This window comes from Schistocerca serialis, chromosome 9 (genome assembly GCF_023864345.2).
Source record: "Schistocerca serialis cubense isolate TAMUIC-IGC-003099 chromosome 9, iqSchSeri2.2, whole genome shotgun sequence".
In the NCBI taxonomy this organism is placed as follows: Eukaryota; Metazoa; Arthropoda; class Insecta; order Orthoptera; family Acrididae; genus Schistocerca; species Schistocerca serialis.
The window spans coordinates 73,029,904-73,057,347 of record NC_064646.1 but is presented as its reverse complement, the minus strand read 5'-3'; the positions used below and the strand labels follow the sequence as shown (position 1 = coordinate 73,057,347).

General features: G+C 43.3%; 1 protein-coding gene across 1 annotated transcript in view; it reads right to left on the bottom strand.

Moving 5' to 3' along the window:
* Nucleotides 1-26,723, bottom strand: part of LOC126419377 (uncharacterized) — a 66,510-nt gene extending 39,787 nt beyond the window's left edge. Inside the window, exon 1 of the mRNA XM_050086564.1 lies at nucleotides 26,638-26,723. Within this exon, the coding sequence (XP_049942521.1) occupies nucleotides 26,638-26,723 (86 nt within the window). The remainder of the gene's footprint in view (nucleotides 1-26,637) is intronic.
* Between the last annotated feature and the right edge of the window lie 721 nt (nucleotides 26,724-27,444).

The following is a 27,444-nucleotide window of genomic DNA, read 5'->3' as shown; positions in this document are numbered from 1 at the left end:
GGCGCAAATTTGCCATGCACGGTACACTTTAACTACGGCAACTCGCAAATAGTTTAAAAAGTTAGGCATTTCCAAAATGTTCCCACCCTGGGCCCCGAAAGCCAATGGTTACGCCCTTTTGGACGTCAAATAAATCGCGCCGGCTGCTGTGGCCTAGCGGTTCTAGGCGCTTCAGTCCGGAACGGCGCTGCTGCTACGGTCGCAGGTTCGAATCCTGCCTCGGGCATGGATGTGTGTGATGTCCTTAGGTTGGTTAGGTTTAAGCAGTTCGAAGTCTAGGGGACTGATGACCTCAGATGTCAAGTCCCATAGTGCTCAGAGCCATTTGAACCATTTTCATAAATCGCTCCGTTTCCTCATTCGACAACGAATCCAGTGTTCTCCTCGTCCGCGCGACACACTTTAGATACTCTCTACTGATAGTGCTGGCGCCTGCCATCCGTGAGTGACCATTAGATCATTGCACGTTGACGTCAAAGATAGGCGGTGGTTAATGTACGCCTTGCCAAACATCCACTGTGCTTTTGGTCACTGTCAGTTCTCCGTAGACATTCTGCAAGCATCTATGAACAGCTACGATGCTCTGATTTTGCGTCAGAAGATACTCAACGATAGCTCTCTGCTTGGAACGCACGTCCATTGCAGACGCCATTTTGAAGGGTACATATAGTGCCATCACTTACTGGGCCTTCATGAAACTATAGGGGCAGAAGCAGGAATATAGCGCGATGTCCCACAATAAATTCCGCATTTTTTTCAACCGATCTGGGCCGAGAAAAAAAGTGTTGCATTGTTTACTGAATGCCTATCGTATTTCAAGGGCACAACAGCAGAAAATGAAAAATAACGATTTCATAGATGGCAGTAACAGAAGAAATGTCGAAAAAAATCCCACAGAACCTGAAGTATTGCAATTTTCCTTGAGAAAAATGAAAAAGCAAAGAAAAAAGTGCTATTGGTCTGTGGTATTTTCCCATCATGTATACACCACTGGCAGATTTTAGATGTAAACAGATTTTCTTCTGCAGGATTACCTCCTTTCACTTAGATCTGAATGTAATAGAACTGATTACGAAAACAGCGAAAGTATATCAGTAATTATCAACTATGAATCTTCCACTGAAAGCTTAGGAGCAACTGACATAAAGCTAACCGCATAAAGTAGGATTTCAAAGAAACGTCGCCGTCACGATGCTATTAGCAAATAAATTCAGAATAAGTGAATATAGCGAGTTTAATTTTCGTCTTCTTAATATTGTTCTTTGCCTGTACTTCAAGGGTGCATTTATGCTGCCACATCGATGCTCGCCGGCAAGACACGAGGACGAGGAAACAAGTCCATCGCGTTTTACCAGCCACTGTAAACTGCATCACCGATGTCGTCCCACTGACCGGTACGACCCTCGCCAGGCGATGATACCAATCTAAGGATAATGTTGATGCATGGTGAGACAACGTTCTGGTGAGTGGTTTGCAGGTTTAAATCACCTCGCGGTATGACCATGCGGTGCATTCGAACTGCGGCCGCCGCACGGTGGCGCTGGCAGCAGTCCACATACGTAGAGGTGTGTTGCATGTCAGAGTACGGTGCAGCGATAAGTGTGCAGACGTTTTAAGACGTGCTAATGGTGACTGTGTGCTGAAAGCGGCTCAAAGAACGCACATTGATGACGTTATGAGGGGTAGAATAGTAGGGCGACTGAAGGCTGGTCAAACACAGCAGGTCATAGCACGGGCCCTCCTTGTGCCATAAAGTGTGATCTCAAGATTATGGCAACGGTTCCAGCAGACAGGAAACGCGTCCAACGCTACAGTGCGGGACGTGCACAGTGTACAACACCACAAGAAGACCGATATCTCACCATCAGTTCCCGCAGACGGCCACGGAGTACTGCAGGTAGCCTTGCTCGGGATCTTATAGCAGCCACTGAAACAGTTGTCTCCAGACACACAGTCTACAGACGACTAAACAGATATGGTTTATTCGCCCGGAGGCCTGCCAGGTGCATTCCACTGACCACTGGTCACAGGAGCGCCCGTAAAGCCTGGTTTAAAAAACACAGTACATGGTCACTGGAACAGTTTTCCCCTCTTATGTTCACGGACGAGTCCAGGTATAGTCTGAACAGTGATTATCACCGGGTTTTCATCTGGTGTGAACCAGGAACCAGATACCAATGTCCTTGAAAGTGACCTGTATGGAGGTCGTGGTTTGATGGGGTGGAGTGATATTATGATTGGTGCACGTACACCCCTGCATGTCTTTGACAGAGGATCTGTAACAGGTCAGGTGTATCGGGACGTCATTTTGCACGAGTATGTCAGCCTTTTCAGGGGTGCAGTGGGTCCCTCCTTCCTCCTGATGGATGATAACGCACGGCCCCACCGAGCTACCATCGTGGAGGAGTACCTTGAAACAGAAGATATCAGGCGAATGGAGTGTCCTGCCTGTTCTCCAGACCTAAACCCCATCGAGCACGTCTGGGATGCTCTCGGTCGACGTATCGCTGCACGTCTTCAAACCCCTACGGCACTTCAGGAGCTCCGACAGGCACTGATGCAAGAATTGACGGCGATACCCGAGCAGCTGCTCGATCACCTGATCCAGAGTATGCTAACCCGTTGTGCGGCCTGTATACGTGTGCATGGTGATCATATCCCGTACTGTGGTCGGGGTACTGATCAGGAAACAGTGGCGTTTTGTAGCACATGTGTTTCGGGACGATTTTCTCAACTTGTCACCAATACCGTGGACTTAAAGATCCGTATCGTGTGTGTTCCCTATGTGCCTATGCTATTAGCGCCGGTTTTGTGTAGTTCCACGTTTTGTGGCTCCACATTCTGCAATTATCCTTAATTTATGAGCTGAGTGTAGTTTATGTTTCACGCTGCGACCAGTCCTGAAACTTGAGCTGTGACTGGCTGCATCAGTGTCACTCTAGAAGCTTCTGTAGCCATGCGAACAGCTGCAGGGTAATTACTCTAAGTGAGTAGTGAGGCTATAGTGTAAATGAACAAGGCTTCGGATGAACAGCGATGTGCGGTATGCCAGCAGCGAGATGCTAGCAGCGTACCCTAAGCATTAGGAATGCCCTGTTTCGTTACAAATACTTTCCTTGACCATCCTAGACATCTTTCCCTTCAGGTTTTATGTTCATGTGTCATCCACAGCTCGGTAGAAGACTTCTCCAGATTTGTATCTTGTGATTCTCAGAGGTTTCGTCTGACTCCTGTCTACTAACATTTTCATTCAGTTCTGATATGTCTACATGCCTTCTGTATCCAATTTTAAAAATGATCAAGCCATTACTAATGTAATTATTCATAATTCTCTGAATTCATATTTTGTTCACCTACCTGTACGTTACGAGGTTCTTCATTAAAAAAAAGTTTGTCTTACATTAGATCATCTTTAGTTAAATATTGAGGACGTACACGAGCTAAGCCGCTATATTAAGTGTATGTCATGAGTACTTAAATAAAGATTGTTGTTATTAACTAGGTTTCACAATTTTATGAAGCTTCCCAAATGTCGTATATGTGGACCTTAATTATTGAAGGAGAGCACAGAATACATGAAGATTTCCATAAAATATTAGCAATCTGTAAGAGAAGTGCCTAACAAAATTGTGTAACATCAGTCATCTTAGACATTATTGTCGACTTTAGGGGCTGTTATTTTTTTCAAACAGTTAATCTGGTACCTGGTCATGAATATATATGAAATTCTAAAATTCCCTTAATTATGTGAATCTTTTCATAAGCACTTTTTTTCATCAGTCTTCTGACTAGTTTGATGCGACCTTGCGTGAAGTCCTCTCCCGTAACAACCTTTTCATTTCAGAAACTCTCTTCTACTCAACATCATTTTCTTCTAGTATATATTGCAATGATTGATTTCCCCCCATGTTTTTACCACTTATTGCTCTCGCAAGTACCATGGGAGTCATTTCTTGATGTTTTAACAAATGTCTAATCGTCCTGTATCTTCTTCTAGTGAATGTTGTACACATGTTGCTGTGTTCACCAGTACTGTGGAGAAACACATGTGAAAGGTTTCGTGTCTGTTTTGATCAGTTTTCTCATAGTCCTTGACTCCACAATCTCGGAACTACCTTCCTCAAATTAAAACTGATTTGTAATACCAGTAGACATTTCTTCACGAGAATGCCCTATTCCCCTGTGCCAGTTTGCGTTTACGTCCTTCTTACTTCATACAGTTTTTATTTTGCTTCTGTGGTAGCAGAATTCCTTCAATTGTCTATTCGTGTCACCTATGTGTTACCTATTTTGCTCTGCACTTTATCACTAATCACATTTCTACTCCTCCTCCTTACTTACGTATTTTTTCATTTTACTCTCGATACATAGTGTGCTCATTGGACTGTTCATTCCATTCAATAGCCTCCAGCAATTCTTCCTCATTTTCCCAGAGCAAAGGAATGTCATAGAATCTCATTATTGATATCGTTTCACTCTGCATTTAAATCCTACTCCTAAATATTTCTTTCCTTTCCGTCATTGTTTCTTTGACATACAGTTCGAACATAGGCGTGACAGACTACTTTTTCTTACACCCCGTCCATTCTGAGCTCTCTGTTCTAGATCTTCCAGTCTTGTTTTTCCCTCTCGGATCTAACACAAACTATATTGTGTATTACCAGTCTATCTATTTAGCTTACTTCTGTTTTTCTGAGTATTTCGAACATCTCGCACCATTTTACTTCATCAAACGCTTTTTATATATCGACAAATCTCATTAAAGTATGTTGATTTTTCTTAAGTCTTGCTTGCATTACCAGGCGTAACGTCAGAACGACATCTCTGGCGCCTTACCTTTCCTGAAATCAAACTGATCGTAATCTAATAGATACTGAGTTTGCTTTTCCATTCAACTGCATATTATTCTTGCCAGCAATTTGCGTAAATGAGGCGTTAAGCAGATAGTGCGTAATTTGTCGCACTTACCTGTCCCCGCTATCTTCGTGATTGTATGGATGAAACCTTTATACCGAAAGTCTAGCAGTACGTCTTCAGATTCATGGAGTACACAAACCAACTTAAATTCTTAGGTGTCACTTTCCACAACGGTTTTAAAATTTCTGGAGGTATGTTCTACATCTACATCTACATGGTTACACTGCAATTCACACTTAAGTGCCTGGCAGAGGGTTCATCGAGCCATTTTCATACAACTTCTCTACAATTCCACTCTCGAATGGCTCGTGGTACAGAGAAACATCTAAATCTTTCCGTTCGAGCTCTGATTTCTCTTATTTTATTGTGATGATCATTTCTCCCTCCGTAGGTGGATCTCAAAAAAAAAATTCGCTTTCGTTCTTATTTGTTCGTAAATCTTCAGAAGTTCAGTAAAAGTCTGACTCTAGCACTGGATTTCACAGTGGGTCTCATATGTCATCCATATCGACTTCCATTTTTTCTGATCACACGTCATCAGGCCAGTCCTCCCCCCGCAGAGGCCTTCAGTGTACTCTATCCATCTATCTGCTCTTCACTCTGCGTGTAACAGTGGAGATTGTCTAGCATTCTTGAACTGACGCCTTCGCTTATCATTTCACCGAATGTCGTTCTGACTTTTCTACGTGCTGAATCAGTCCTTATTATGACTATTTCTTTTTCAATTCCTTCATTTTTCCTTCAGCCATAGCACGTTGGATTCTCTGTATTTCGTATTTATTTCGTTTATAAGCGACACAGTTGTGTATTCCTTAGTTTTCCTAAACATTTTTGTACTTCATTCTTTTGTCGGTCACTTGTAGTATATCTTCTGTTTCACGTGGTTTCTGTGCAGCTACCTTCTTCATATGTTTGTCTGTCCATATTTCGGTGATTGACCTTCCTAGAGACTGTCATTCCCCTTCAAATGATCCGGCTACTATGCTAGTCATTATCGAGCTACAGCCTCAGAGAATTTTAAATATCTCATTGTCTTCAGAGCTCAGTACTTCAGCATCCCGCTTCTTTGCCGACTGATTCTTTCGGACGGATCTCTCGAACTTCAGCCTAATCTTCATCATTACTAAATTCTGATTTGAGCGTATATACATAAGACCTGCAGATACAGGAAGATTTCTGCTGTATTACATGAATGTATAAATGTAAGACACTCGTTTCGGAATTTCTTCCTGACATTCATGTTATCCAGCAGTAATCTTCCTGTACCTGCAGGTCTTTTACAAATATTGCTCTTCCTCTTGCGATTTTTGAACTGTGCATTTGCTGTTATTTTCTGGAATTCATGGCAGTACTCAGGCTTCCTCCTCTCTAATTACTACTATCGAATCTATATTCTCCCATAGCTCTGTCTTCTATTATTTCCCCTACTACAGTGCCCCAAACACCAATGGTTAGGTTATCATCTTATTTCCTCTGTTTCTTCGTCTTCTGACTGTGATGTCGACATGTATAGCTAAACTGTTGTTGTTGACGTTGGTTTGCTGTCGATTCTGAGGAGGATAGTGTTATCACTGAACTCTGGACAATAATTCAGTCTGTACACTAACTTTTTACTAGTAATGAATTCTATTCTCGTTCAGCGTTTTCTGTTGCTGTTGAAACTGCTGATGATATTACTCTGTATTTGCCTGACCAGAGATCCTAGTCTTCTTTTCATTTTACTTGTCTGACACCAGACTGGGTCTTCCCATTTCCTCTTTTAGATTTTCTAGCTTCTCTTCTGTATTCAGACTTCTGACATTTCACGCTCCAACTAGTAGAAGGTTAGCCTTTCGTTCGTTATTCATTGTTTTTGCTTACCTCCTCCTTGGCAATTCCCTCCCGGAGATCCGAATGACGTCGTCCGCCACCGGAGATATCACCAAGACATCTTTTCAATTGCAGGCCTCAGCTTTCGACACCCCCCGGTAGCTGAGAGGTCAACGAGACAGTATGTCAATCCTAAGGGCCCGGTTTCGATTCCCGGATGCGCTGGAGATTTTCTCCGCTCAGGGATTGGGTGACGTGTTGTCATAATCATCATCATTTCATCACCATCGACGCGCAAGTCACCGAAGTGGCGTCAAATCGAAAGACTTGCACCCGGCGATCGATGCACCCGGCGGGAGGCCTTAGTCACACGACGACCTTTGGACACACATTATGTGCTTTTTATGTAGTGTTTTAGATTCTTCTCCGTTGATTATTATTGCTTCTTCTGCCTTTTAGGGGCACTTACCCACGCAGAGGGCAAGGAGGTGCCCCAAACAAAGTCCACTCCTCTGCCTTTTTTGACAACACCATCGGCAGACCAAAAGTGACCCCTTATACCAAAAGTCCTCGGCTGCCATTACTGATACTTTTTATTCAAAATATACACTGTGGCCGTCATTGAATTCCAGACCCAGGATGTTTGATTACTAATCAAAGATGGTATTCCTAGAAAATTATTCCTCTTACCTGAATTCTAAAACTTTTTCTTGCTAAGCTATGACTTAGTTTCGTAAAATAATGTAAGAATAGTTATAAAGTCAATGTCTTAGAAAATGACAAATTTTTAAGTTTATGTCCCATTCCAAATTTTGTTTCCGAAAGAAGTATTTACTATCTCATACATATTTATAAATACTGCTAGTTTCTTTGCTATAATTGTAGTATGTTCATACACTGAAGAGAATATTAACTATTAAGAATATGATATTAAAATCACGACAACCTTTTCAGATTGAAGATCCTGTCGATGAAGTAAAGGAATCGAGGGACGTTAATGCTTTGCAGTCATTAGTAGATGAATTCCCATACAGTAATTTTAAAATCAACTCCGTATTTGAATAATTTAGGCTAGCGGTGTTACGCCGCAGTTTTGAGAGAAGATCTAGATTACTTTGTCAGAATCTAATGTTCCCATTTGCGCGGTTGCTGTGGAAATTGAGTGGTGCAAAATGCCTCGCCACAGACTGCTGACTGCTTATTATGGCGTAACATTCGCTGTCACCCGTCCTGAGGTTCATTCAATTCTCCAGGCTATCCAAATGCACGAACACACACCACTACCTTGTAAACAATACAACTGTGAAAGTAATTACATTTATGGGACAGGTGTTTTTTATATACACTTCTGTACTCTCTATCCAGAGAGGATAATAAAAATGTTGATTGAATTGGTAGTGCGTGTACAGAGATTAATAACCGTGGTTACATTCAGTGAGGCTAGGGGAAATAACGTAACAAAGGCCGTGGAAAACAGGAACATTTACCTTTTTAATTGGTTGAAAACATATGCCTTGTTTGCATATGATATTGACACTCCCGAGGTGACAATTATTTTCATCATTTAGAGAAACTTTATTTTAGCGATCAAGTGAATAAGTGCTCTGCGAAACGGGAGAAAAACAGACGATGGCTGCGCGCGTTAAATGGGCTATTGTTGCAATGAACGCAATGTTTAATGTGCATGACACAATCATTTCTGCGGAATATGATTAATGATAAAGAAATACGTTTTTGATTGTGATAATTACTTAAACCTCTGTTGTTTACTTAACTGAAATATAAAGTGCATGAAGGAAGGAAGATTAGGGTTTAACGTTCCGTCGACAATGCGGTCGTTACAAACACAACACAAGCACGAAACATTCCAAGAACGGGAACGAAATAAGGCTTGCCATTTAAAATGAACAATCCCAGCAAGTGCCTGGAGTTATTTAGAGAAATCACAGAATGTCTCAAGGTGGATGGCCGGATGCGGAATTGAATCGTCGACCTTCCGAATGTGAGTCTTGTGCGCTATCCACAGCGCCACATCGCTCGTTGAGCATGATAATGCGTCGTCTGTGCTGAAACACTAGTCTTACTATATTGCATGGTTTGCACGTTGGAAAACATGTTCTGCTACGGTAGCTTTCTCAGTATATCCAAGGAGGCGGTTACTGTTGTGTTACTTAAATAACCATTTTCCTTGAAAGAGGAGAGTAAAATTTGAGTATCTCACAAATTTTTTGATCCTTGTCCACCATGGTATTAATGGGATCTTTTTCTTGTTTGGGGGACTGTTGGATTTCTTATGGAGGTAGCGATCAGTGTTTGTGGCTTTCCTATACACATTACGGACAAAGATGGATTCGTTGGATTGCTGACGCACCCAGAAAGATGCACTCGTTTGATTTCTGACGCACCCAGAAACTTAAGTTAACCATTGTTTCCTTTCCTCACCACAGATTGAATTTTTGGGCTGAAACTGATGAGATGTAGTGCCTTTTGTTGAAAAATTTCCATAAACAAGTTGGCAACAGCTGAACTAAGAGGACTGCCAAATTGTCATTCTGTCAGTTTGTTCATAAAAGTTCATTGCGTACTGGAAATAGGTTATACTGAGATAATGTTTAAATGAAGATAAGATATAGATTAGAAAACTGTCGGCTGAATAGAATTGTTCACAGAAATAATCGCAAATAAGGACGCAATGTCAAAACTGACAAGAATATCACTTTGAGTCAAACTCATGCCTTCTAGTTTTTCTATAAAATGTGTTGAAATTTTCACGTAACTGTCAGTTCTACCAATGCATGGTTGCAGCAATGAGGCAAATATTTGGATGGGAGAGCACATGGAACTCACAGTAGGTCTCAAAGGAACCTCTGATGTATGCACTTTTTTTAATCCATGTAGCGTAGGTGGATAAGCTTCTTTTCTGAAGAATTTTTCTTATCAAATTTAGAAGCGTTACAGGCAACTGAAAAGACCATCTTACTTGTCCCTGGGTGATAAGAAACTCTTCTGGAGCAACTGTAAGTGGAACAACTACATAAATAAGTTGAAGACAAAACGGTAACCAAGCTAAGAAATTTTGGGTCAAGCTAGAGGGCGTGAAATTAATCATCGAAAGAATAAGTCTACAAAACACTTGTCCGATCGATCTTGAGAACTGCTCATCAGTGTGGATCGATAACCAAGTTGGATTAATAAAGGCGATCGAGAATATCCAACATATATGAAATTTTTAAATTTGACATGTGGAAAGCACAATACATTTCCCTGTGTTCCATTTCAAAGTGGCTCAAGGCCGAAATGTCAATAGTGTTTACTCAAAAACAACAGCAACAAAAAATAACATGAATAGTCGAAGGTGAAGGCGACCATCATCATCGGTTTCGCACTCCAACTGCCCAGGTGTGGTTCACGACTTCTCTCCATTTACGTCTGCCAGTGTACTGTTCTTCTCTAATGACTGCAACCCAGGTGACTTCTCATGTTCCTTCATCTTACTTCCCTTAGTCTAGTCATTTCTTACTTCGTCTTCCTAATGGTCTTCTACCACATCGGAAAAAGAGACTGCCTTGTTGAGCTCCTTCAGTTGTTTCAATCAGAAGTACGACACTCTATGAGTTGGCAACTGTAGTAACCTTTGTATAGCATTTTAACTTTCCAAGTTAGTCTCATGTCCGGTCACGAAAGCTGACAACGGTTAAGAGAGCTGTGTGCTCACCACATCCCCCTTATATGCGCATCTGCTGATGCCAACGGGTTGAGGATAACAGCTGTCAGTAGGTGCCGTTGGGCCCCCTGAGGCCAGTTCCAACTGGGTACAATTATCCTGTGGGCATTTTTCTTTCTGATGCTCTCCTTTATAGCCTTCCTTGGGCCAGTATCAATCGCTCTGTCAAGATCTAAAAACACAAGTGATAACTCTCTACCTTTCTCTCAGTAGTTTTCTAGTAATAGCCTGAGTGCAATAATTAGATTTGTAGTTGCGCGGTTATATCTGAATCCGTACTGCTCTTCCTCTAGCTGTGTTTCTATTATTTTCCTTAACCTTTTTCAAGTGTTTTCTTCAAATACTTTCAGACCATGAGACAGTATAGTGACTCCTTTAAAACTGAACATTTTTTTGTGCTTCCTTTCTTGAGAAGAGGTATTAGTATTTTCTTTTCGACCTTTTGGAATTTTCCCAACCATCCATATTGTCCCTATTATTTCCTAGTAGACTTCCAGCTTTGAGCATTCTGCACTGACTACATCAGATCCTGTCAATTTTTCTTTGAACATACTACAAAGGTCACTTTCTGGTTCCTTCCATGTTAGTGGACTTGTAATGCCGAAAATGGACATAAAATATCTTCTCCACCATCCAAAATTTTTCGATGTTTAATATCCGTTTATAAACTGTACTGTACTTCAGATTCAGAATATGTAAGCTTTATTGCAGAAACTATGGTTAATACGTAATGGATGTAATTGTGAATTTATTCCTGAATGTACATAACTGATTGTAACTGTTGTTATTGTGGTCTTCAATCCTGAGACTGGTTTGATGCAGTTCTCCATGCTACTGTATCCTGTGCAAGCTTTTTCACGTCTCAGTACTTACTGGAACCTACATCCTTCTGAATCTGCTTAATGTACACTCCTGGAAATTGAAATAAGAACACCGTGAATTCATTGTCCCAGGAAGGGGAAACTTTATTGACACATTCCTGGGGTCAGATACATCACATGATCACACTGACAGAACCACAGGCACATAGACACAGGCAACAGAGCATGCACAATGTCGGCACTAGTACAGTGTATATCCACCTTTCGCAGCAATGCAGGCTGCTATTCTCCCATGCAGACGATCGTAGAGATGCTGGATGTAGTCCTGTGGAACGGCTTGCCATGCCATTTCCACCTGGCGCCTCAGTTGGACCAGCGTTCGTGCTGGACGTGCAGACCGCGTGAGACGACGCTTCATCCAGTCCCAAACATGCTCAATGGGGGACAGGTCCGGAGATCTTGCTGGCCAGGGTAGTTGACTTACACCTTCTAGAGCACGTTGGGTGGCACGGGATACATGCGGACGTGCAGTGTCCTGTTGGAACAGCAAGTTCCCTTGCCGGTCTAGGAATGGTAGAACGATGGGTTCGATGACGGTTTGGATGTACCGTGCACTATTCAGTGTCCCCTCGACGATCACCAGTGGTGTACGGCCAGTGTAGGAGATCGCTCCCCACACCATGATGCCGGGTGTTGGCCCTGTGTGCCTCGGTCGTATGCAGTCCTGATTGTGGCGCTCAGCTGCACGGCGCCAAACACGCATACGACCATCATTGGCACCAAGGCAGAAGCGACTCTCATCGCTGAAGACGACACGTCTCCATTCGTCCCTCCATTCACGCCTGTCGCGACACCACTGGAGGCGGGCTGCACGATGTTGGGGCGTGAGCGGAAGACGGCCTAACGGTGTGCGGGACCGTAGCCCAGCTTCATGGAGACGGTTGCGAATGGTCCTCGCCGATACCCCAGGAGCAACAGTGTCCCTAATTTGCTGGGAAGTGGCGGTGCGGTCCCCTACGGCACTGCGTAGGATCCTACGGTCTTGGCGTGCAACCGTGCGTCGCTGCGGTCCGGTCCCAGGTCGACGGGCACGTGCACCTTCCGCCGACCACTGGCGACAACATCGATGTACTGTGGAGACCTCACGCCCCACGTGTTGAGCAATTCGGCGGTACGTCCACCCGGCCTCCCGCATGCCCACTATACGCCCTCGCTCAAAGTCCGTCAACTGCACATACGGTTCACGTCCACGCTGTCGCGGCATGCTACCAGTGTTAAAGACTGCGATGGAGCTCCGTATGCCACGGCAAACTGGCTGACACTGACGGTGGCGGTGCACAAATGCTGCGCAGCTAGCGCCATTCGACGGCCAACACCGCGGTTCCTGGTGTGTCCGCTGTACCATGCGTGTGATCATTGCTTGTACAGCCCTCTCGCAGTGTCCGGAGCAAGTATGGTGGGTCTGACACACCGGTGTCAATGTGTTCTTTTTTCCATTTCCAGGAGTGTATTCATCTCTTGGTCTCCCTATACGATTTTTACCCTCCACGCTGCCCTCCAATGCTAAATTTGTGATCCCTTGACGCCTCAGAACATGCCCTACCATCCGGTCCCTTCTTCTTGTCAAATTGTGCCACGAACTCCTCTTCTCCCCTACTCTATTCAATACCTCCTCATTAGTTACGTGATCTACCCATCTAATCTTCAGCATTCTTCTGTAGCACCACTTTTCAAAAGCTTCTATTCCCTTCCTGTCCAAACTATTTATCGTCCATGTTTCACTTCCATACATGACTACACTCCATACAAATACTTTCAGAAACGACTTCCTGACACTTAAATCTATACTCGATTTGGTATTTTGAGTATTAACTTCATTCAACTAAGGTAACGTAAAAATTCACTGACAATACTAATAACCAAAGGTACAGTGCAGATTAAGAAGTGGCAATTTCATTAGTTCTATATTTAGGTTATCGAGTGACTTCTGCTGGTTTGGTATGTGTTTTATTGTTCTTATGTTAAAAGTAAAATCAGTTGCTTATTCGCTTAAAGTAAATTTAATTCAGTCTTTCAATAATCTAAATTTCCACCTTTTCCTAAATTTTGCGTTACGTTACACTGAGGTTACTAAAAGCCATTTTTCACATAAAAAAGTTTAAGTTAGAGCCAGTCATTTATTTAACCAGCAGCTTAATTTAACTTTACTTACAACATTTAGTATTTCAGAATAAGTAACTGCAATTTAGTGCCTTATGATTCATTTATTTTCTTGTGAACTGTTATGTTGGGGAAATGCGTGACAACCTTCTGTTAGCACGCCAATGATTATTGCTTTATTTTCTTTGCCATTATCTTTCTTAAGATTTTGGATAATCATTGCCCTAGTTGGCTGGCGACTGTTTAATTATCCCATTTTCAGCTAATCAGTATCTTTTGTATTATCAATAATTTTTATTAAATATTACCTGGTACCCTTTTCCGCTGAGGCGCCTTGCCGCTGTTCACCCGACTCCGCCTTCGGAGGTTCGATTCCTCCCTCGGGCATGGGCGTGTGTGTTGTACTTGGCGTAAGATAGTTTAAGTTAGATTAAGTAATGTGTAAGCATAGGGACCGATGACCTCAGCAGTTTGGTCCCGTAGGAAATTACCACCACCACCACCACCAAAACCAACATTTCCTCCCTGTGTGTTTCGTAAGCGATTGCTCTATATTCCACCCATTACAAAATTATCATCAGAAGTTAGATTAGGTTTTGAACAGATTCTTCCTTCACAAGGGTCTGTTGTACACTTTCCTCCTACTAACACGTATTATGTGCCTTCGACAAAGAACGCCTTACTTGCTATAAAATTTCATTAGGCATATGCGATCACGGTCAATTATATCGCTATCCAGTAGGCCGAATGGGAAGGGGAGGTTACAGACTCTCTTGATCAGGGCTATCATTACCGCTGCAGCTAACCTCTGTGGTTACAACAATGCGGTAGCCTTAGTACTTTTAATTTAATTTCGTTTATTGCCTATTTAAAGACCTGCTGATTAATATTTTGAAAGCACATTATACTTTTAGTTTCACATGAAATACTACGTTGTTCCATATTACTAGCAAAAATTGCTTTGAGCAGTGAAAGCAAGTGTAATTAAACTGAAAAAAAGTATTTAAATTAGGTGAAGAAAACGTAGGGTTTGTGTAAAATAATAAGTGTTAGTAATTTAGAAGAAAATAGAAAGACAGGAAAGGGACTATCTGCACATTTTCTTTTACTCGTTTTTCTTTCCGCTGTGCTGCTATATAGGTGTTCAAATAGAATTTCATGATCGTTATTTCTGTCTCTTCCTTGACTATGTTGCCATCTGGTTTTTCTATTGCTGTTACGTGTTCATTATCTGTTCTTATGTATCGTATTGTTCGGTGCAGTAGTTTAGAATGAACTTCGCTGTTCTTATCAAGGGTACGTGGGTATGTATCCAAGTCTTCTGTTATTTTGCTAGACCACAATTCTTTTCGGTCTTAACAATCTATTGTAATTCATTTACTCTAGATTTATTTCATTTACTACCCTTTCGCAATTCCGTATCTTTGATTTTCTTGTCTTCATTTTTCTCTTTTGCATCAATCTTCACCCTATCGTTCCACAACAAAGCTTATTTGACCTTTATTTTACTGTTATTTTTTCCACGAACTCCTACTACACCTCTAACGACACATTCTTTCAATCTACTCCGTTCAGTATTTCTTCCTTGTAACATATGTGATGGTAACTTATTGTTCACATTATTTGCTTATGTAACTCATCAAGCGACCATAGAGGTCATTTAAAAAAGAGCAAAAGATCTTGCTGAAAACCCACGGAAATTCTGGTCTTACGTAAAATCGGTAAGCGGGTAAAAGTCTTCCATCCAGTCACTCACTGATCAGTCTGGCCTGGCAGCGGAAGAGAGAAAAAGGAAAGGTGAAATTTTAAATTTAGCATTTCAGAAAGCTTTCACGCAGGAGGATCGTACAAACATACCGCCGTTTGAGTCTCGTACAGATTCCCGTATGGAGGACATAGTGATAGACATCCCTGGGGTTATGAAGCAGCTGAATGGGCTGAAAATAAATAAATCGCCAGGTCCTGATGGGATTCCAACTCGGTTTTACAGAGAGTACTCTACTGCATTGGCTCCTTACTTAGCTTGCATTTATCGCGAATCTCTTGCCCAACGTAAAGTCCCGAGCGACTGGAGAAAAGCGCAGGTGACGCCTATATATAAGAAGGGTAGAAGGACGGATCCTCAAAATTACATACCAATATCCCTAACATCGGTTTGTTGCAGGATTCTCGAACATATTCTCAGTTCGAATATAATGAATTTCCTTGAGACAGAGAAGTTGCTGTCCATGCATCAGCACAGCTTTAGAAAGCATCGCTCCTGCGAAACGCAACTCGCCCTTTTTTTCACGTGATATCTTGCGAACCATGGATGAAGGGTATCAGAGAGCTGCCATATTCCTTGACTTCCGGAAAGCTTTTAACTCGGTGCCCCACTGCAAACTCCTAACTAAGGTACGAGCATATGGGATTGGTTCCCAAGTATGTGAGTAGCTCGAAGACTTATTAAGTAATAGAACCCAGTACGTTGTCCTCGATGGTGAGTGTTCATCGGAGGTGAGGGTATCATCTGGAGTGCCCCAGGGAAGTGTGGTAGGTCCGCTGTTGTTTTTTATCTACATAAATTATCTTTTGGATAGAGTGGATAACAATGTGCGGCTGTTCGTTTAAATAAAACAGTAAACTAGTGAAAACCTGTGACTTCTACGGGGTACGGGAAGGTGTGGTCGCTGGGTGACTGTAGGAGGATACAAGATGACTTGGACAGGATTTGTGATTAGTGTAAAGAATGACAGCTAACTCTAAATATAGATAAATGTAAATTAATGCAGATGAATAGGAAAAAAGAATCCTGTAATGTTTGACTACTCCATTAGTAGTGTAGCGCTTGACACAGTCACGTCGAGCAACGCCCATGTCCCTTAACGAGTTGACAAATTTCCTCTCCATAAGTTTCGGCGGGATGACATTGCAGGCAGTCTTTGTGACAGTTACTTGAACTTGCTCTTCGGAGTCAAATCGGTTCAAGCCGAGCAACTTTTTCCCACGTACATCAAGAGGGGGAGATCACTTGAGTCAATTATGAGCAGTCAGGCGGACGTTTAAAACCGTCCTATTGGAATTGACACAACAATCCTTGTGTTTTCCGAACATCTTTGTACAGAAAACACGATACATATAGTCAAGAGACCTCATCGCTCTTTTTAAAAGGCTCTTCCAAGTTTCCTTAATATTGGTTTGGTCATAAAAAATGGCCCTTAACTGCCCCACAGCCAAAAATGTAAAGTATTCAAGTTGGGTGAACTGGTAGGTCATATTAGATCACAGCTTCAACCATCCCAGCGGCCACGAAACGTTGTGCTTAGGTACTATCAAACGATTCTAGAAAATGGCGTGGCGCACCATTGAGAATAGACCACTTTGCCGTTGCCTTTTTGCAAGAGTAACAATCTCCAGTAGCGCTGGTAATTCCTCACAGAGAAACGTGATACACAGCACTTGTTAAACTGTTTGTTAAAGGCTACGGGCCAACGTATATGTCGCCGATAATTCCTGCACATACATAGTTACTGAAGCCATCCTAATGCCGCATCTCCATAACTGGTCGAGGATTTCCATCCACCAAAACATGGGTACCGCGGTAATCTAGTCTAGACTATCTCCTTGTGAATCCTGCCGATTCTGTAAATACACACATCAAAAAAAGTTTTGCATCACCCCGGTACCTAGAACTCTTGAAGACACACGCCGTTAGGTGGCTTGCGGAGTATGGATGTAGATGTAGATGTTGACTATGAATATTGTATCATAGACATAGTCTCATTGGCTGTTCAGAGATGTCTCTAAACCCACCCAAAGATTTAAACAACCATGCATGAGCAGCCCCTATTAGACGGTGGGGGTACGACAGCCAATCAGTTCCAGTCATTCCACCGGGAAGGAGGTATAAGGTTCGTACTGTCTGCAGTTCAACCATGCCTAGACGGTCAATATCGCGCTTCGATCTTTGTGCAAGGAAGGGCTCTCAAGAAGGGATATGTCCAGGCGTCTCTGAGTGAACCAAAGCGATATTGTTCGGAAATGGAGGAAATACAGAGGGGCAGGAACTATCGATGACATGGTTCGGTCAGGCCGCCCAAGGGCTGCTACTGCAGTGGATGATACCTACGAATTATGGGTCGGAGGAACCCTGACAGCAACGCCGCCATGTTAAATAATGTTTAATAATGTTTCTCGTGCAGCCACAGGACGTCGTGTTACGACTCAAACTGTGCGCAACAGGCTGCATGATGCGCAACTTCACTCCCGACGTCCATGGCGATGTCCATCTTTGCAACCACGACACCATGCACCGCTCAGGATTGGCATCACGTTCTCTTCACCGACGAGTGTCGCATATGCCTTCAACCAGACAACCTTCGGAGACGTGTTTCGCTGTACCCAGTCGGACTGAACGCCTTTGACACACCGTCCAGCAAGCGCAGAAAGTGGAGATTCTCTGCTGTTTTGGGGTGGCAATATGTGGGGCCGACGTACGCTGCTGGTGGGCATGGAAGGTGCCGTAATGGCTGTACGATACGTGAATGCCATCCTCCGTCCGATAGTGCAACGATATCGGCAGCATACTGACGCGGCAATCGTCTCATGGACGGCAATTCGCGCCCCCTTCGTGCACATCTTGTGAATGACTTCCTTCAGGATAACGACATCGCTCGACTAGAGCGGCCAGTGTGTTGTCCAGAAATGAGCCCTATCGAAGATGCCTGGGATAGATTGAAAAGGGCTGTTTATGGACGACGTGACCCACCAACCACTCTGAGGGATGTACACCGAATCGGCGATGAGGAGTGAGACAATCTGGACCAACAGTTCCTTTATGAACTTGTGGATAGTATGCCACGATGAATACAGGCATGCATCAATGCAAGAGGATGTGCTACTGGGTATTAGAGGTACCAGTGTGTACAGCAGTCTGGATCACCACCTCTGAAGGTTTTGTATCGTGGTACAACATGCAATGTGTGGTTTTCATGAGCAATGAAAAGGGCAGAAATGAAGTTTATGTTGATCTCTAGTGCCATTTTCTGTACAGGTTCCGGAACTCTCGGAACCGAGGTATGTATTTCAAGACATCGAACAACAAAATTCGGTTGTAAAATTTAAAATTTTCCCGGTGAATTGACTGTTCAAACAAATTTCGGGCTTGCAGCCGGTCGTCGTTCAATACTTCGCACGATATTTCAACTGGGCACCCGCCAGCCATCTTCAGGTGAGCCGTCACAGACCGCATTTTTTTCAACCGAAATTGGCCGAGAAAATATGAGTTGCTTCGCTATCTGAACGCCCCTCATGTTTTTGTGTGTTCAGTTAAGGGATAAAAGGGACTTTCCTCTAGATTTCTCCAACAGTACTTCCTGCAGGAATACGTGGCACTTTCTTTTTAACAGCCTGCCTATACTATCGCAGCGATCCCGCCCCTCGGCCACGGTCGTAGCACTGCAGAGCCGCACTGCTCCGTAACGCACTCCTCTGGCGGCATCCGCTGCCGCCGTCTTGAAGTCGTAAGCCGGAATCACCCCGCGTAGCGCAGTGTTGCAGCAGCGGCAGGCGCTCGTAGCGTTCACCCGCTCCTGGAATCGAGCCCCGGAAGCGCGCAGTCCCGGAAGGGCGGGCCGTGAGGGCGCGCAGTCCAGATAGCGGGCCGCCGAGATATCGCCGCGGCTTTCCTGTCGCAGGGGCGGGCGGACGCGTCTTCGGTAGATAAGCCTCTCCGGAGACGCCCCTCCCCCCCCCCCCCCCACACCCCTCCAAACCACTGGGCAACGGCGGTGTCAATCACTTGCCGCCTCCACTAGCTCCTTCGTCCGGAATAATAGTATCCGCAGTTTCCAGCCCACATCATCTTTAGTCCTGCATTTGCGCTAGAACTACTGTTCGTGCAATATTGTTCCATAATGTCTTTGCAGTAGTTCACCATCTACATCTATACTCCGCAATCCACCATACGGTGCAATGCGGAGGGTACCTCGTACCACAACTAGCATCTTCTCTCCCTGTTCCACGCCCAGACAGAAAATGGTTCAAATGGCTCTGAGCACTGTGGGACTTAACATCTATGGTCATCAATCCGCTAGAACTTAGAACTACTTAAACCTAACTAACCTAAGGACATCACACAACACCCAGTCATCACGAGGCTCCCAAACAGAACGAGGGAAAAATGACTGCCTATATGCCTCTGTACGAGCCCTAGTCTCTCTTATCTTTGTGGTCTTTCCGCGAAATGTAAGTTGGCGGCAGTAAAATTGTACGGCAGTCAGCCTCAAATGCTGGTTCTCTAAATTTCCTCAGTAGTGATTCACGAAAAGAACGCCTCCTTTCCTCTAGAGACTCCCACCCGAGTTCCTGAAGCATTTCCGTAACACACGCGTGATGATCAAACCTACCAGTAACAAACCTAGCAGGCCGCCTCTGAATTGCTTCTATTTCCTCCCTCAATACGACCTGATAGGGATCCCAAACGCTCGATCAAATATTTGGGCGTAACATTGCAGAGCGATGTGAAGTGCGACAATCATGTAATGGCAGTTGTGGGGAAGGCGGATAGTCGTCTTCGGTTCATTGGTAGAATTTTGGGAAGATGTGGTTCATCTATAAAGGAGACCGCTTATAAAACACTAATACGACCTATTCTTGAGTACTGCCCCCCATCTGCCCCTGGCTGGGTACGCCATTTAATAAGTAATGCTGCATGTTTTCTCGGATTGTACAAGTGCATTCTTGTATTTAAAATGTTTATTAAAAGCAGTTTTTCACTGGTTTAGTGTTTTATTTAATAAGATGTGCTGTATGATGTCTCGAGTCCTTGTTTACTGAGACTGGTATGACCTGCCCCCCCCCCCCCCCCCCTAGTTCAGATCCTGGGTACACCCTTGCTAAGGGATATGATAAACGTCTATACCTGAATGGTAACTATGCAAAGAAATAATACTAATTTGCTTTAACTCTACTTAATAGTATTTATCTCGTCGTAAGGTGTGCACTGTTAGTCATGACTTCACAATTTCATTTTAGAGCCTTTTGTTTTAGGGGTGTTACGCCGTCGGACAAGCACATTTGTCTGCCTAAGATTTCGTTTTCCAGTGCTGGGTTCCCCATAAATGGCTACAACGACTCAGAAGGCGGTTACAATCTCAAACAAGCTTTATGAGTATTTTTGAGAATGTAACAGCTCTTCTAGGATTGCTGAATCGTTATAACCTCTGACTATGTCTCCAGCTTTAGGAAACAAAACCTTAGTGACAGAATTATAACTTCGACCACTTTTCAATGTCCATAAAATAAAAATGACTGTAAACACAAACATTGGGCCGGCCGAGGTGGCCAGCGGTTCTAGGCGCTACAGTCTGGAGCCGCGCGACCGCTACGGTCACAGGTTCGAATCCTGCCTCGGGTATGGATGTGTGTGATGTCCTTAGGTTAGTTAGGTTTAAGTAGTTCTAAGTTCTAGGGGACTGATGACCTCAGAAGTTAAGTCCCATAGTGCTCAGAGCCATTTGAACAAACATTGGTTGCGAGAGCTTTCACTGTATGACACAATTTATTTTATTTTAATTTTTTGGCCGGATGCACCTCCTGTAGCTGCAGTCGTCAGTTAACCACAGGAAGTGGCACGCGCCATCTGTCTGAACTGTGTCCGCTTTGTTCGGTACATTATGGTATTTTGACTATTTGAGTATCATGTTTTCTGAGGCGGAGACTGAGGAGCAGCTCAGTATTTGCCCAAACGACCGTGGAAAACCGCCCAAAAACCCAAACACTGACATCTGTATCACACCAACGGCCGTTAATCTACCGTTAATGAGATTCAAATCCCTGTCCCGCAAGCTAGCGCGCAGTACGATTAGCTGCACTAAACGGCAAAGAAACCGCTTCCCTGTTGCCTCAAAAATCAGTCGTAGTTACCGCCAACTCTTCTACTAAGTACTGTAGTTTAAAGGGAAGCGTGTGCGGTCTCCAAGATTTATACTGAATACTGAGTACTTATATTGAGCACACCAGTGACAAGACTCAATCAATACCTTCACTGTGCGATAACAGCAGTGAAGTGACTGATGACAGAGCCACTAAAGCATAGTTATTAAACACTGTTTTTCGAAACTCCTTCACCAAAGAAAACGAAGTAAATATTCCTGAATTCCAATCAAGAACAACTGCCAAAATGAGAAACATAGAAGTAGATAACCTCGGTTTAACAATACAGCCTAAATCACTTAATGAATGCAAGGCCTCCGGTCTAGATTGAATGCCAGTCAGGTTCCTGTCAGAGTATGCTGATACAGTAGCTCCATATTTAGCAATTATATACAACCACTCGCTAACAGAATGATCCGTACCTAAAGACTGCAAAATTGCTCAAGTCACAGCAATACCCAAAAACAGAAATAGAAGTAATCTGCTGAATTACAGGACCATATCACTAGAGTCGATCTGCAGTAGGATTTTGGAATATATACTATATTCGAACATTATGAAGTATCTCGAAGAAAACGATGTCTTGACACATAGTCAGCACGGATTCAGAAAATATCGTTCTCGCGAAACACAACTAGCTCATTATACTCATGCAGTAATGAGTGCTATCGACAGGGGATGTCAGACTGATTCCATATTTTTAGATTTCCAGAAGGCTATCGACACCGTTCCTCACAAGCGTCTTGTAACCAAACTGCCTGCGTATGGAATGTCACCTCAGTTGTGCGACTGCATTCGTGATTTCCTGTCCGAAAGGTCACAGTTTTTAGTAATAGACGGAAAGTCATGGAGTAAAACAGAAGTAATATCCAGCTTTCCCCAAGGAAGTGTTATAGGCCCTCTATTGTTCCTGATCTATATTAACGACATAGGAGACAATCTGAGTAGCCATCATAGATTGTTTGCGAATGATACTGTCATTTACCGTCTTGTAAAATCATCAGATGACCAAATCTAATTGTAAAGTAATTTAGATAAGATATCTGTACGGTACGAAAAGTGGCAATTGACCATGAATAAAGAAAAGTGTGAAGTTATTCACATGAGTACTAAAAGAAATCCGCTAAATGTCGATTACGCACACAAATCTAAAGGCTGTAAATAGAACTAAATACTTAGGTATTACAATTAAAATAATCTATATTGAAACGATCACATAGATAATGTTGTGGGTAGAGCAATCCAAAGACTGCGATTAATTGGCAGAACACTTACAAGGTACAGCAAGTCTACTAAATAGACTGCTTACACCACGCTTGTCCGCCCTATTCTGGAGTATTGCTGTGCGGTGTGGGATCCACATCACCTAAGATTGACGGATGACATCGAAAAAGTATAAAGAAGGACAGATCGTTTTTTTATTATAGCGAAGTATAGGAGATAGTGCCACAGACATGATACGTGAATTGGAGTAGAAATCACTAAAACAAAGGCGATTTTCGTTGGGACGGGATCTTCTTATGAAATTTCAATCACCAGTTTTCTCCTCCGATTGCGAAAACATTCTGTTGGCACCCACCTACATAGGGAGAAATGATCATGACGATAAAATAAGAGAAATCGGGGCTCGTTTTTCCCTCGCGCCTTTCGAGAGTGGAACAGTAGAGAGACAGCTTGAAGGTTGTTCATTGAACCCTCTACCAGGCACTTTATTGTGAATAGCAGAGTAATCATGTAGCTGTAGATGTCGATGTAGAGTATAGTTGAAGGAGAAGCATGTCCAGCAAAGTACGTAATTAGCCAAATCACAGTGCATTTAATATATCTCAGTCAATAGTGCAGTTGACTCTAATTATATTATCAGCACATTCTCCTGTAAATCACACAGATGGACTATTGTATTCGCACCGCGCTTATACGCGTTGTTAATCCAAAATACGCGGAACTGTGAGTCCTTCACAGTGTTACTCACAGTTCGTATTTTGTTATAACTGCTATTCTTTCCCGCTGGGAGTAAGCTGTTGCTTTTTCTTTCAGCCCTATCAGAGACTAAGAGAAATTTCTCACGTATTTGGAAGCAGATAAATTATGCTACTTTAAAAATAACGCTTACCTTCATAGAATAACGCAGGTTTACTGAGAGACGTTAGCCGCTCTTGCGCCTTGATGAACTTTCGTAGCTTTCCTGCAGACCTGCGTCCGCAATTAATTTTTCAGTGTATTACAATCTCTGCCTTCACCGTAAGATTTACCCTTTGTAGCTCCCTCTCGTATCATGTAGGCTATTCCCTAATGTCTTGACACATGTTCTATAATGCTGTCCCTTCTTTATATCAATGCTTTTCCACGTGTTCCTTTCTAAACAGATTCTGTTCAGAATGTCCACATTCCTTACCTTAGTAGTCCACCTAATTTTCAACGAGCTTCTGTGGTACCGCATTACAAACGTTCGATCTGCTACGTTTTCAGTTTTCCTACAGACCACGATTAACTATCATGAACGCTGTGCTTCAAATGTATGTTCTCAGAAATTTCTTCCTTAAGAAAATGTTCGATACCATCAGGGGTACCTTGGCAAGGAATCACTACGTCTCTTCGTGTTTGTGTCTTCCTTGCTTCGTCTGAGATGTGTTATTTTGCTTCTAAGGTGGCAGAATTCCTACACTTCGTCGTTAGCTACTTTATATTATTTATAGCCTAATTTTATTTTATTTATAAGCTAATGGAAGGCATCATCCGGAGAGCCCTTGCATTTTAACTACTGTGCTTGTCCGTTGTAAATAAGCGGTTGTGTTCTTCCTTGGTTTTTCATTTTTAACATTCTGCTATGTATGTATGTGTTGTATTCTGCATTACGGAAGGTCTTGTCATGGGGTAAGCCTCTTCCGCTTTTGTCTGTCCATAGCCAATCTTTTCATTTCTGAATATTTGCCTCCTTTGATATTGTCCAGAATTTGATATCTTCTTTTTCCTCTTCCCCTTGTTCCCTCCACCATTCCTCCTTTTCCTTCCTTCAATAAACAGTCCCTCCTCAGACAATGCCCAATCCAGTTGCGTTTTCTCTTTCTGATGACTTTCAGCATGTTTCTTTCTTCTCCAACTCTTCTTAATACTTCTTCATTCCTTACTCGGTCTTCCCACTTCACTTTTTCCATTCTTCTCCATGTCCACATCTCTGGTGTCTCCAATCTTCTTTCATCTTCATTCCTCAATGTCCAGGTCTCCGCACCATACAGTGCAACGCTCCAGATGTAACATTTGGCAAGTCTTTTCCTCAGATCTTTGTTTAGTGGTCCTCAAAGTAATTTCTGTTTCCACTTGAATCCTTCTTTTGCCATTCCAATTCTTTTCCTAATTTCTGTTGAGCAATACATATCATCCATTAGGACATTTCCCAAGTAAACGAAGTATTCACTTGCTCTATTTCCTCTCCCCCTATTTTCACACGGCATTTTCTCCCGTTTCCTTCAGTTACCATGCTTTTCGTTTCTTCTTGTTAATCTTAATTCGATATTCTACTAATTCTGTGTTTAGATCATCTAACATTTGTTCCATCTCTCTTGCACTCTCTGCCATCACAACCACGTCGTCTACAGATCTTATACAGTTCACTCTCCCACCCCCTATAGAAACTCCTATCCTTCTATCAAAACTTTCACAAATAATTTTCTGCCGGCCGCGGTGGTCTCGCGGTTCTAGGCGCGCAGTCCGGAACCGTGCGACTGCTACGGTCGCAGGTTCGAATCCTGCCTCAGGCATGGATGCGTGTGATGTCCTTAGGTTAGTTAGGTTTAAGTAGTTCTAAGTTCTAGGGGACTGATGACCACAGCAGTTGAGTCCCATAGTGCTCAGAGCCATTTGAACCATTTAATAATTTCCTCCAGATATATATTGAACAGTGATGGTGATAAACAACAACCTTGTCTTACACCTCTTCCCAGTTCAATTTCTTCACTCATCACACCTCCCATTCTTACTCTGGCTCTCTGGTTCAAATATAAATTTCTAATTAGCTGTCTATCCCTCCAGTGAACTCCATGTTTCCCTAAGATTTCCATCAGTTTGTCCCATCTGACACAGTCTAAAACTTTCTCAAGAAAAATGAACACAACGTACACCTTCCGTTTCTTCTCCATGTACCTCTCCCGTACCACTCTCAGTAGCCCAATGACATCTCTAGTTCCCACTCCTCGCCTGAAACCAAATTGTTCATCTCCCGTTACGCAATTCAGTTTTCCATATAGTCTTCTGTTGAGCGTCCTCAGAAAGACTTTTTCTGCATGCAATATCAGGCCCACTGTTCTATGTTCCTCACACTTTTTGCTGTTCTTTTTCTTTTCTATAGGTATTAAGATACTTTCTGTAAAGTCCTTTGGCAATTTTCCTCTCATGTATATTTGATTACACAGTTCACTCAACTCCCTTTTCCCTTCATTCTCCAATGTCATCTTAAAAAAAGTAACGTTTCCACTCCAGTGGCTCGGTGTTTAAAGTGCCCCAGAAACTGCGGAACATTGAATTTTGTTTCAGATGCAGGCATTAACAAATTCAGCGATGTCTAATTAAAAACTGCAGTGTCAGATAATTACCTTGCCAAAATGATTTTATTGCTTCAAGACCAGAAACAGCTTCCCCTCCTCCCTGTCTCTCTCTCTCTATTTTTTTTTTTTCCACGCGCACGCTGTGACATAGTCAGAGCAGAAGTTAGTCTTCATCCCGTTTAATTTATTTGTGATCGAAAATATTTTACGATCTCGTACTGGAGTCAGTTGTGCAGATAAAAGCCAACAGACGTACCAGATCGATCGAAACAGCAACGCATAAAAAGTACAAAGACGTTACTGACGCGAAATTAAGTTGACTCCCTTATGCCCCTCCCGTACCCCCTCACATCACGCCACATCCTGTCACCCAGGAATGGTGACGTCACACTGAGATTGTACAAGGCAGACAAATTCTCTACAAATGTTTTCTCAGTTCACACAGACGCAGTTTTTCGGCTGCTGACTACCGCGCCTGCAGTTCGCCGCCATCGCGTCGCCCCAGACCGTGCAGCGCAGTCGGGCGTGGCTATCCGGCAGCTAGGGCGCAGGCGGTGGCTCTGGCGGTAATTGAGTGCAGCACCTGAGCTGTTATCTTTGCCAACAGCGGCTCTGCGGTGACCGGCGGCTGGCCATCGACCAGATCTGATTCCCTGCCCTAGCGCCGACGAGGGGTGGCCGCTTCAAAGGCGACCCGGCCGACCGGATCCGTCCCGGCCTGGGCAGGCCCGCACGTCGCTCCAGAAATCACAAAGCGGCCGTCAGCTGCGCCGCCCCCAGCTCTCCAGCACTCCCAACTGCGGCTGCCGCCTCCGAGCAGTACGGGGGCCGCTCCATCGGCGGCACGCGGCTTCGATACACGACCGCCCGCCCAACGGATCTAATTGTTTGCTCCGACAACACACAGGGCCACGGCCAACAGCCCTTCCCAGCTCGTCGCATACGTTACTGTTCTGTATTGCTCCGAAAGAAACCTACATGTACCGTTACACCGATGTGACGAAACTCATGGGATAGCGATATACCTTGCGAGGTGCCGAGACTAGCAGTGTATTTAGCATTAAATTCTTCTCGAATCTTCATATGGAAATGATGCTCTAAGCCCCCCTTTTCTAACTCCGACTTTTGCTGTTGCACATGGATTCAGAGGAACTGACTGTAATTGACCCTGCAAGTGGAGTAGAAAAGAGTTTGGCACCTGCAATAACTTAATTGCATAGAAATTAATTAGGTAAAGGAAAGTTTCATTAACGTAGTGAGAAATGAAAGGGTTTCTCTACCGATTAACAGAATGAAAGCTCTGTCCAAAATAACAATTTGATTTATTATGACTAAACACAAAATAGTAAACAAAACACATGAAACCTTTACAATACATCAAATTGGATACTCAAATAAATGCTGTGAAGGTGAGGTTGCCCATAAACTAGATTGTGACATTTATGACCAAGTGGTACGTGGAGCCAGTTCCTTGCAACTCAAATGTTAAGAGAAACACTCAGCCATCCCAACATTAATTGCTGCTACAGTAGTGAGAACTCAGGCAATGAACATCCAA